At 39.7% G+C, this 12912-nt stretch overlaps 1 protein-coding gene across 1 annotated transcript; it reads left to right on the top strand.

The window, feature by feature from the left end:
* Positions 1 to 4570: 4570 nt before the first annotated feature.
* Positions 4571 to 8245, top strand: LOC140889287 (uncharacterized). Its single transcript, XM_073297001.1, has 4 exons — positions 4571 to 6385; positions 7076 to 7331; positions 7548 to 7786; positions 7931 to 8245. Exons 1-4 carry the CDS (start codon positions 4571 to 4573, stop codon positions 8243 to 8245), a joined length of 2625 nt encoding a protein of 874 aa, XP_073153102.1.
* Positions 8246 to 12912: the final 4667 nt, after the last annotated feature.

Genomic DNA, 12912 nt, shown 5'->3' with positions numbered 1-12912 from the left:
AAACTCAACGATTAAATTGTGTGTGTAAAAATTAAATAACAATTATAAATTTTTACCTCCAATCTCGAAGCGAGATTATGGACACCAACAGATTGCTCTGCTCTTGTTGTATATCCCTGGAACTGATGGACGAACTGTTCTTCAATCAGGTCCACGAACGGATAATTAATCCCTCTGATAGATTGCACTAGAAAATCTATCAGAAGTTTCTATGAAGAGAATTAACGAATTTGTTCCGTTAAACCAGACTGTAATTCAAAATTCACAGACTGGATTTTTCCGAGCAGAGGGGAGGGGGGCGGCGGCCACACTCAATAAAATTAGGGTTTTTTGAAAATAATTTTGTGACCTGTTGTGTGTAATTTCTGTACTGCAATAACTTTTTTATAATGTAGGCCGCTAACAGCTTAGGGCCCATTAGTCATAAGTTCAAGCCCGACAAGGAAAGCCCGCATGTTCAGAAATTAATATAAAATTCATCATGACTCCGATTGATAAACCGATTTCACCAATGTGTACAGAAACCATTTCTGCACATTTTAAAGTCAAGATAAATTTTTCTGAATCCGAATTCAGTGGTTTCCAAAAATGCCCATCCCTATGTCATTTTAGGAAATCTTACTCCTCTACTCTTAAATAAGAAGTCCAACTTCTTTGTTCATTAAATTTAACTCTTTAAATTTAACTATCTCAACGGGGATTAAAAATCCATTACTCTGTGTGACCCTCAATGGTTCAGGGATACAGCTAGCCGTGGGCTCACAACTCCTTGTGACTCGGAACAACAATTTCCGACTTGCCCATCGAATCATGGTAAGAGCGCCTAGCAACATCGCCCCATGATTCCCTAGGTATCACTGATAGTGCCTGCAAGAACCAATAGATTTTGGTTAGCGTACAGTACGGTCCCTTCATCCATATATCCCGATTGAATCAACAACCATTGGTAAATCGAGAGTCGTTTGAGATTCGATAGCTGCAATACATCTTGAAGATCAAATAGTGACATCGCATGTGTTACTAAGAAACCATTTCTTAAAACACATCATGTACTTTGGCCAGAGATTCGTCACACTAATATCTCCTCAGATCGCATAGGATATCCACACTCGTAAGTATGTGGTGAATCCTTGACAACAAAGCATCGACTCCTATATGTGTTGTAACTGTACCCAATCCCGACACCTGATGACCCCAATAGAGTCGGTAAATGAGTCAAAGCACAGTACTAGCATATAGAGTCTCAATGATGTTTCAAGTAGTAAGGACTAATGGTGTACAACCAAAACCGCGGACTTTATCCACTCGATAAGTGATAACCACTTGGAAAGTCCAGATAGGGTAGTTCGATCATTCATCGTATGAATATCCATTTGCATGCTTCGAACATCTCTATGTTCCTTACTAATGAAACGTGGTACTCTGCATCACAAATGCTAGTCTCAAGCTCGAGCGATCCTTATCCTTATTACCGGACGGCTCAATCGACTAGGAACAGTTTAGAATATACAGTGACTATAAGATGTGTTTCATGATAGACATCCCCATGTTCTACCACATCTTACATACACTATAGTATATTCAAGGTCTTTATCAAAACAACAATAGTATATCACAATATAAAAATATGAAGAAAGATATAGTCATTGCCATTAATAAAAGTGTAAATTATATTTAAACAAAAGATTGTTTATACAAAGAGTCATCAAAGCCCTTAGCCACAAGTTGGCTCACCGGGCACCCACTCTTTCAATTTAGAGGGTATGTAGTTTACACGGATGCTTCTCTTCAGGGGTTAGGTTGTGTCCTGACTCAGAATGGGCATGTGATCGCATACGCTTCTAGACAGTTGAAGCTTCACGAGGACAACTACCCAGTCCATGATTTGGAATTAGCAGCCATTGTGTTTGCTTTGAAGATCTGGCGTCATGATCTGTGTAAGGTCCAAATCCACTAAACTCACTTACGATGATTTTAAAATATTTTTTATGATTTTATGCCATAAATTGTTTAAGTTATGATTTAATGATTATGGTTTCATGATATAATTATTTTATGTTTAACGCTTTCGATTAAGTTAATGGTTTCAGGTCAAGTTTGATTTTGGAATCATGGGACGAGGCTAACCTACGAACGAGATGATAGAGCGTATTTTTACGAACGTTTTAAGTATAATATTGATATGTTTTTGATGCATGAGTCGGGGGATGGTATTTTTATCAGAAGAGTCGGGACGGGTGACTGACTGCATTTTAGAGATGAACACACATTATGTATTGAATGATCATTATCCTATCTATCTACCCGATTCCCCAACCCATTACTTCCCATGTCCCCTTGTTCCCTTGACTCTCTCTTCTTCCCTATCCTCTACACGATTCTTTCCCCTTCTCTCCATTCTATCATCTTCTCCTTATTGTTTCTTTATTGAACCTTCACGGTTCTTCAAGAAAGTCACAGGCCAAAGTTCCAAATCTCGTTCTTGGTGTGGTTAGCTCGTTGCCAAGAATCCGAATCAACTTCGTCTTCATTTCAAGGCAAGTACAAATTTAAAAGATTTTGAAACCCATTCAAGCTATTATGTATTTTGATATGAATTGTTGTGTGTTGAGATATTTATGCATGATTTTCATGAATTTCAAGAGCATGAAGTTATGATTTTACGAGATCGTGAAGCGTAGGTTGTTCTTGTCAAGTACTTGAGTTGATTCAAGAGGTTCATGTTCTTTTAAGATTTTAATGTTTTGAAGTTAGTTAAACCATGTTCAATTACAAGAAAATGAGCTTTGATGATTTATGTAGTTAGGATTTTGATTAAAAGAAGTTTATGTTTGAAGTTTGAAGTGTTGAAATTGTGTTTGGTGGCACCAGATTACTTATACTTGTTATGATTTTGAGGATAACAATTAGGGTAGTAATCCAAATGATATGAGGCCAATTCTATTTGAAAGCTAGCTTATTTATCTACAACTTTCATGTTTTAAGTTTTGTCAAAATAATTCTGGAAGATTGGTCAAAATCACCCCAAAGTGTGTAGAGTGTTTTGATTTCTTGGCAGTGACACATTTGGGGAGAATGAGCATACCTTTTTACTGCAAACTCCAATAGAGGTGCGGTTTTCGGAATTAGAAAGCCAAGATCCAGAGCTACAACTTTCATGTTTACCACTTTTTCAAATTCTAACTTAAAAATAGAGTTTCGGAGCGAGAAAGATGAACCATGTGCGCAGGTCAGGCGCGCCCGCGCCTAGAAGTTGAGCGGCCGCGCCTTTCACTCAAAATTCATGATTTTTTTATGTTATTTTAGGGTCCTAAATTCATGATTATGATCTTCAAAGGCTTATAAAATATATTTAAGAGTTTCTATGCAAAAAGTTTCAAGTTTTAAGTCAAGAACGACAAGAACGACTTACGTGGATCGATTACTATGTGATGCATGTAAATGTCTAAGTTTCATTCATGAAGCCTATGTTCAATATGAAAGTATGATTTTTATCATCTATGACATGCATGAAGTAATGGAGTAAAGTTTTATGTTCATGAAATGAAAGTTATGACGGAATTTACGATGAAACAATGATGTTTCATAATAAATGAAATGATATGATGAATGATGTTAAGATGAATCATGATATGAAATGTTGATGCATGAAAATATTTTGATGTCTTATGTGTCTTTGTGGTGGCAAACACGGGATTGGTGCTCCGGTTTGGGCTCCGGAGAGGGCCTTTCCAAACATGGCTCATGAGACAGATAAGTACACGGGACTGGTGCTCCGGGATGAGCTCCGGAGAGGGCCTTTCCAAAGAACGAATGTTATGAGGCTTAGTGCCATATGCTTGTTGATCAACAAGAAAAGGATGAATGTGCCCATTATGACGGTTGCCACAATTTCGCATAATTCGTCACCAAATGATGAGTTTATGTTATGTTATGTTACGTTTAAATGATATTTGAAATCTCACGATTTTTACTGCATATACTTGCTGAGTCTTTAGACTCACTATACTTGAATGGTGCAGGTAATGAGGGTGACATTTATGCATATGTCGACGAGTTTAATGTCGGACATGAAGAAGAGCAAGGAGTCGGACCGGCGGGCGATGCATGAGTGTGTTATGTGTTGAGTGTGATATGCTATGTCTTGAGCTATTTGCAACTTTATGATGTATTTTAAGGTTGTAAACAAGTTTTATAAATTTTAAGGTTTGGATTTGGTTTGTAAACTATTCTGAAATGTTTTAAGTAAGGTTTGATGTATGCATACATCTTTCAAAAAAAAAAAAAAATTCTTTTCCGCGTTATTGTAAGGTTATGTTAGTTTTGTAACATCGTCATCGGTTGAGGGCGTTACAGTTTGGTATCAGAGCAGTTCGCTCTGGGTTTTCTTGCAACATTCATGCATACTCGCCACGACTCCAACGCTCAGTCTTCATGTCTGTAAGTTATGATGTTTATTCGATTATGTGTATGATAATGCGATGAGATATTGTATGCATGTTACATGTTAATGTATATTTACGTATTGAATCATGACTGAGCGGTGTGGATAATATTGGACTTTAGGACTATGGCATCACGTAGGGGAAATAACACCAACGCCAACGCCAATGCCGCTAACAACAACCATAATGATTGTGGGCCAGATAGTGAGAACAATCAAAACAACCAGTTTTTGGCGGGATTAACTGCTCTGCTTCAAGAGCAAAGCCGTGCTCAGGGAGCTCAAATCCAACAGTTGCTTCAAGCCCAGACAGCTAATGCCGGAAATAACTATCCTGCGGCTAATCAAAACCCTATCTACAAAAGGTTCTTAGAGTTGGGACCACCTGAGTTCAAAGGAGAGACTGATCCTTTGATTGCGGAACAATGGTTCCAAGCTATGGAGACTGCTTTTGAATTCATGCAGATCACGGATGCGGATAGATTGAGATGTGCTACCTATATGTTCCGTGATGACGCTCGTGTTTGGTGGAATGGAGCCAAAGCAGCGTTGAACCTAACCACCCTTACTTGGAATGGATTCAAGGATGTGTTCTACGGCAAATATTTCACGGTGAGCACCCGAAACAGGTTGGCTAGAGAGTTTTTGGAGATCCGTCAAGGAAACATGTCAATTGCGGAGTATGTAAAGAAGTTTGAAAGGGGAAGATACTTTGTACCGATGATTTCTGGTGATCCTGCTGAAGAGTTGAAACACTTTACAGAAGGGTTGAATGCCTTCATCAGAAAGGATGTTAGACTAAGTGGAGCGAAAAATTACAAAGAAGCGGTAGATCAGGCCATGCTGTCCGAAAAGGACAGAAACGATATTATCAAAGAGTCACAGGCAAAGAGATCTAACTATCAGGGTCGAGACCAACAAGGAAATTCTAACAGAAAGAGGCCGTACCAAGCCCCTCCCCAACACCGACCGTACCAACAACAACAGCCTCGACCTCAAGGGCAGAAACAATTGGCTCTGCCAGCACCAAAACCGGCAAATGCACCAACAGCTTGTCAAAAATGTGGAAAACTTCATTCAGGCCAATGTATGATGGGAACTGGTGTATGTTACTTGTGCAAAAAACCAGGACATTTTGCAAAGGAATGTCCCCAACAAAGAGGACCGGCCAAAGGCCGAGTGTTTGCCATGACTCATGAGCAAGTGGACACAAACTCAGCCATCATCACAGGTATGATTAATGTTTCCAGTATTCCTGCTCATATCTTAATTGATACTAGAGCTACACATTCATTCATATCTGTTGAATTTGTTAATAAATCGGGTTTGGTACCGGATAAGTCAATTTCGGGGTTTAGTATATCTTTGCCTTTAGGGGAAGAATTGAGTAGTGATTTGATTATCAGAGGATGCAGTATACAGATGCAAGGTCATGAGTTGTATGCTGATCTTATTATCCTCAAAATGTCGGACTTTGACGTGATATTTGGTATGGATTGGTTGTCTTGTTACGAGGCTACCATAGACTGTAAACGGAGGACAGTTTCCTTGAAAACTAAGGATGGAGAAACGTTTCTATTCCATGCCACACCGAAAAATAATTCATCTCTTTTAATTTCAGTAGGTAAGGCATGGCAACTGTTGAATAAAGGATGTGAAGGTTTCCTCGCAAGTGTCACTTGCGACCAAGAATTACCTCGACCGAGACTTGAAGACGTCGAGGTAGTGAGAGATTTCCCAGAAGTATTTCCTGATGATATTTCAGGATTACCTCCAGCTAGGGAGGTAGAATTTGGGATTGAATTAATGCCCGGAACCCAACCAGCTTCCAAAGCACCATACAGATTAGCACCGACTGAAATGAAAGAATTGAAGGAGCAACTACAAGATCTACTCAATAAAGGCTTTATTAGACCGAGTATATCGCCTTGGGGTGCACCGGTATTGTTTGTCAAGAAGAAAGATGGGTCTATGAGACTGTGCATCGATTATAGAGAGCTGAATCGAGTAACAGTGAAGAACAAATATCCACTGCCAAGGATTGATGATTTGTTTGATCAGTTACAAGGGGCAGTAGTATTCTCCAAGATCGATTTGAGATCAGGTTATCACCAATTTAAGGTGAAAGATGATGATATTCATAAGACGGCTTTCAGGACTCGTTATGGCCACTACGAGTTTTTAGTCATGCCATTTGGAGTTACCAATGCACCGGCAGTATTCATGGATCTTATGAACAGAGTGTTTTAGCCTTTCTTAGATCAGTTTGTCATAGTATTCATAGATGACATACTGATATACTCTCGTAGTCCAGATGAGCATCGTCAGCATCTAACTACAGTCTTGCAGATTCTGAAAGAAAAACAATTGTTTGCTAAGTTCAGTAAGTGTGAATTTTGGCTGGAACAAATTGCATTTTTGGGTCACATAGTTTCGGCTAAGGGAATAGAGGTTGATCCAGCAAAGATAGAAGCAATTAAAAATTGGGTTACTCCAAAGAATGCTACAGAGATACGGAGTTTCTTGGGATTAGCGGGTTACTATTGGAGATTCATTCAGGATTTCTCCAAGATAGCGCTGCCACTAACGTCATTAACTCGCAAAAGTGTGAAGTTTGAATGGTCTAATCAGTGTGAGAAAAGCTTTTTAGTGTTAAAGAAAAAGTTGATGACAACACCAGTACTAGCCATACCAGAAGGAACAGGTCGATTCGTAATTTATACAGATGCTTCCAAGAGTGGATTAGGGGCTGTCTTGATGCAAGATGGAAAGGTGATAGCATATGCTTCACGACAGTTGAAGATTCATGAAAAGAATTACCCTACCCATGACCTTGAATTGGCAGCAGTTGTCTTCGCACTCAAACTGTGGAGACATTACCTTTATGGTGAGAAGTGTCAGATTTTCACTGATCATAAGAGTTTGAAGTACTTCTTCACCCAGAAGGAGTTGAACATGAGGCAGAGAAGATGGCTCGAATTGGTGAAAGATTATGACTGTAATATTAGCTACCATCCGGGTAAAGCTAATGTAGTAGCAGATGCTTTGAGTCGTAAATCTGCAACCTTGAACAGAATGACAACTCAACAAGAGTTGATTGCAGATTTTGAACGACTCAGATTGGAAGTAGTTGAGCCGATGGAAGTTTGTGCCCTATCAGCCTTAACAATGGTTCCAAGTTTGCTCGACAAGATTCGAACAGGTCAGGCTTCAGACCAGCAATTATTAACTTGGAAACTTAAAGATGAAGCTAAAGGGGGTGCATTGTATACAGTGAAGGATGGGATCGTGCATCACAAAGGGCGAAAGTGGGTACCAGCAGTAGATTTACTGAGGGAAGATGTGATGACTGAGGCTCACACTATACCATATTCTATTCATCCAGGGAGTACAAAGATGTTCAAGGATTTACAGATGCTATACTGGTGGCCAGGTATGAAGAAAGACATCGTTAAGTTTGTTAGCGAATGTTTGACATGTCAACAGGTCAAAGTTGAACATCAAAGGCCAGTAGGACTTCTGAAACCATTACACATTCCCACTTGGAAATGGGAAGATGTCACCATGGACTTTGTGATTGGACTGCCAATTACACAACGAAGAATGAATTCAATATGGATAATAGTTGATAGGTTGACGAAGTCAGCTCACTTTTTACCAGTTGGAAACAACTTCTCGATGAATCAATATGCAGAGTTGTATATTCGAGAGGTAGTTAGATTGCATGGAGTTCCAGTAAGGATAGTCTCTGACAGGGATCCCAGGTTCACTTTTTACCAGTTGGAAACAACTTCTCGATGAATCAATATGCAGAGTTGTATATTCGAGAGGTAGTTAGATTGCATGGAGTTCCAGTAAGGACAAAATTCTTTTAAGGAGGGTAGAGTTGTAAGGTCCAAATCCACTAAACTCACTTACGATGATTTTAAAATAATTTTTATGATTTTATGCCATAAATTGTTTAAGTTATGATTTAATGATTATGGTTTCATGATATAATTATTTTATGTTTAACGCTTTCGATTAAGTTAATGGTTTCAGGTCAAGTTTGATTTTGGAATCATGGGACGAGGCTAACCTACGAACGAGATGATAGAGCGTATTTTTACGAACGTTTTAAGTATAATATTGATATGTTTTTGATGCATGAGTCGGGGGATGGTATTTTTATCAGAAGAGTCGGGACGGGTGACTGACTGCATTTTAGAGATGAACACACATTATGTATTGAATGATCATTATCCTATCTATCTACCCGATTCCCCACCCCATTACTTCCCATGTCCCCTTGTTCCCTTGACTCTCTCTTCTTCCCTATCCTCTACACGATTCTTTCCCTTTCTCTCCATTCTATCATCTTCTCCTTCTTGTTTCTTTATTGAACCTTCACGGTTCTTCAAGAAAGTCACAAGCCAAAGTTCCAAATCTCGTTCTTGGTGTGGTTAGCTCGTTGCCAAGAATCCGAATCAACTTCGTCTTCATTTCAAGGCAAGTACAAATTTAAAAGATTTTGAAACTCATTCAAGCTATTATGTATTTTGATATGAATTGTTGTGTGTTGAGATATTTATGCATGATTTTCATGAATTTCAAGAGCATGAAGTTATGATTTTACGAGATCGTGAAGCGTAGGTTGTTCTTGTCAAGTACTTGAGTTGATTCAAGAGGTTCATGTTCTTTTAAGATTTTAATGTTTTGAAGTTAGTTAAACCATGTTCAATTACAAGAAAATGATCTTTGATGATTTATGTAGTTAGGATTTTGATTAAAAGAAGTTTATGTTCGAAGTTTGAAGTGTTGAAATTGTGTTTGGTGGCACCGGATTACTTATACTTGTTATGATTTTGAGGATAACAATTAGGGTAGTAATCCAAATGATATGAGGCCAATTCTATTTGAAAGCTAGCTTATTTATCTACAACTTTCATGTTTTAAGTTTTGTCAAAATAATTTTGAAAGATTGGTCAAAATCACCCCAAAGTGTGTAGAGTGTTTTGATTTCTTGGCAGTGACACATTTGGGGAGAATGAGCATAACGTTTTACTGAAACCTCCAATGGAAGTGCGGTTTTCGGCATGAGAAAGCCAAGATCCAGAGCTACAACCTTCATGTTTACCACTTTTTCAAATTCTAACTTAAAAATAGAGTTTCGGAGCGAGAAAGATGAACCATGTGCGCAGGTCAGGCGCGCCCGCGCCTAGAAGTTGAGCGGCCGCCTTTCACTCGAAATTAATGATTTTTTTATGTTATTTTAGGGTCCTAAATTCATGATTATGATCTTCAAAGGCTTATAAAATATATTTAAGAGTTTCTATGCAAAAAGTTTCAAGTTTTAAGTCAAGAACGACAAGAACGTCTTACGTGGATCGATTACGCTATGTGATGCATGTAAATGTCTAAGTTTCATTCATGAAACCTATGTTCAATATGAAAGTATGATTTTTATCATCTATGACATGCATGAAGTAATGGAGTAAAGTTTTATGTTCATGAAATGAAAGTTATGACGGAATTTACGATGAAACAATGATGTTTCATAATGAATGAAATGATATGATGAATGATGTTAAGATGAATCATGATATGAAATGTTGATGCATGAAAAGATTTTGATTTCTTATGTGTCTTTGTGGTGGCAAACAAGGGATTGGTGCTCCGGTTTGGGCTCCGGAGAGGGCCTTTCCAAACATGGCTCATGAGACAGATAAGTACACGGGACTGGTGCTCCGGGATGAGCTCCGGAGAGGGCCTTTCCAAAGAACGAATGTTATGAGGCTTAGTGCCATATGCTTGTTGATCAACAAGAAAATGATGAATGTTCCCATTATGACGGTTGCCACAATTTCGCATAATTCGTCACCAAATGATGAGTTTATGTTATGTTATGTTACGTTTAAATGATATTTGAAATCTCACGATTTTTACTGCATATACTTGCTGAGTCTTTAGACTTACTATACTTGAATGGTGCAGGTAATGAGGGTGACATTTATGCATATGTCGACGAGTTTAATGTCGGACATGAAGAAGAGCAAGGAGTCGGACCGGCGGGCGATGCATAAGTGTGTTATGTGTTGAGTGTGATATGCTATGTCTTGAGCTATTTGCAACTTTATGATGTATTTTAAGGTTGTAAACAAGTTTTATAAATTTTAAGGTTTGGATTTGGTTTGTAAACTATTCTGAAATGTTTTAAGTAAGGTTTGATGTATGCATACATCTTTCAAAAAAAAAAAAAAAATTCTTTTCCGCGTTATTGTAAGGTTATGTTAGTTTTGTAACATCTTCATCGGTTGAGGGCGTTACAATCTGTATGGCGAGAAATTTGAGATCTTCACCGACCATAAAAGTCTCAAGTATTTGTTCACTCAGGCGGAGTTGAACATGAGACAGAGACGTTGGATGGACTTGCTTAAGGACTATGATTGCGAGATTAAGTACCATCCGAGAGCTGCTAATCTCACCGCTGATGCTTTGAGTCGCAAGGTGCGACTATCCGCACTTCAGACTTGTTAGATGTCTAGTGCGATCAGTGACTGTTGTACTTTAGGTTATACCTTCAAGCATAAGAAAGGTATGCAGAGTATCCAGATGTTTGCGATATTATCTGAGCCAGCCTTGTATTCACGGATCCGAGATGCTCATATGTCTGATTCGAAGACCCAGCGTTTAGCTCGTCTAGCTAAAGAGGGTAGCTCGTCTGGATTTCATTATCAGTCAGATGGCTTTCTGTGTTTGTCTGGTAGGCTTGTGATTCCGCAGGATGAAGAGTTGCGAGAGGAGATTTTGTCTCAGGCGCATCGCACTAAGTTGAATATTCATCCTGGTAGCAACAAGATGTACAAGGATCTACGTACTCGTTTTTGGTGGAAGGGAATGAAACGCAGTGTTTATCAGTTTGTTTCGAGATTTTTGGTGTGTCAACAGGTCAAGGCAGAGCACCGACGACCTGGAGGATTGCTTCACAGTCTGCTTATTCCTGAATGGAAATGGGAGTTTATCACAATGGACTTTGTGACCCATTTACCGGTATCCCCAAGGAACTGTGATGCTATGTGGGTTGTGGTGGACCGACTCACCAAGTCAGCGCATTTCATTGCCTATAGCCGAGACTACTCTGTGGATCGCATGGCACGGATGTACATTCAGGAGATCGTCCGACTTCATGGAGTGCCTGTGAGCATTGTCAGCGATCAGGACCCCAGGTTTACTTCTAGATTCTGGGGGAGTGTTCAGCGTGCGATGGGTACTACTCTCAGTTTGAGTACAGCCTATCATCCGGAGACTGATGGTCAGTCAGAGCGCACTATCCGTACTTTAGAGGATATGCTTAGAGCGTGCGTCATGGATTTTGGTTCAGCCTGGCAGGATCATTTGTCGTTGATCGAGTTCGCTTACAACAACAACTATCACACTAGTATTGGGATGACACCTTTTGAGGCGTTGTATGGGCGACGTTGTCGTACTCCACTCTTCTGGGAAGAAGTGGGGGAGAGACAGGCTGAGGGATCGGAGTTTATCCAGCAGGCGAAAGATATTGTTGATCAAATCAAGAAACAGATTAAGACTGCACAGGATCGTCAGACCAGCTATGCTAATATCAAGCGTAGGCCTTTGCAGTTCGAGGTCGGGGAGAAAGTGTTTCTGAGAGTGTCACCTTTCCGCAAGATTCTCAGATTTGGCCTTAAGGGCAAGTTGTCTCCCAGATTTATCGGTCCGTTTGAGATCTTGGAGAGCATTGGCGATTTGTCTTATCGACTAGCTTTGCCACCGCTTCTATCCAGTATTCACGACGTGTTTCACGTATCTCTGTTGCGACGGTATGTGGCGGATGAATCTCATATTCTGCAGCGGTCTGAGGTTCAGGTAGACAAGGATTTGACTTATGTTGAGAAACCTCTTCGTATCCTGGATTATAAGGATAAGGTTTTACGGAACAAAGTCATTCCTTTGGTTTTAGTTTAGTGGCAGCGCCGAGGCACTGAGGAAGCTACTTGGGAGCTTGAGGACAGGATGCGTAAAGACCATCCTGAGTTGTTTTGATTTCATTCTTTAAATTGAATTCAGTTGCAAACTCTGTTAACGTTTGATTTGAATAAAGAATGTTTCTGATTTCTGTAATTGCATTCGGTACTTAAGATCTGATTTCGAGGACGAAATATCTTAAGTGGGGGAGAATGTAGTAGCCCGTAACCAAAATCAGTAATTGAGGGATTAATCATAATTACTTGGGTAAAGTTCGGAAGCTTCGAAGGTGAGTTCGGAAGCACCGATCAGGATCGGAAGCTCCGATCAGGATCGGAAGCTCCGATCGATATTACGTCAGGCATGACATGTGGCAAGATCGGAAGCTCCGATCAGGACCGGAAGCTCTGATCACCCCTATCCGGAATCAACAAGTGATATTTTAACACGTGGCAGATCAGGATCTTCGGAAACTCCGAAGGCAGGATCGGACGTTCCGATCG

This window comes from Henckelia pumila, chromosome 3 (assembly GCF_033568475.1).
Source record: "Henckelia pumila isolate YLH828 chromosome 3, ASM3356847v2, whole genome shotgun sequence".
Lineage (NCBI taxonomy): Eukaryota > Viridiplantae > Streptophyta > Magnoliopsida > Lamiales > Gesneriaceae > Henckelia > Henckelia pumila.
The sequence above is the reverse complement of the archived record's forward strand: the minus strand, read 5'-3'. Positions and strand labels throughout refer to the sequence as shown.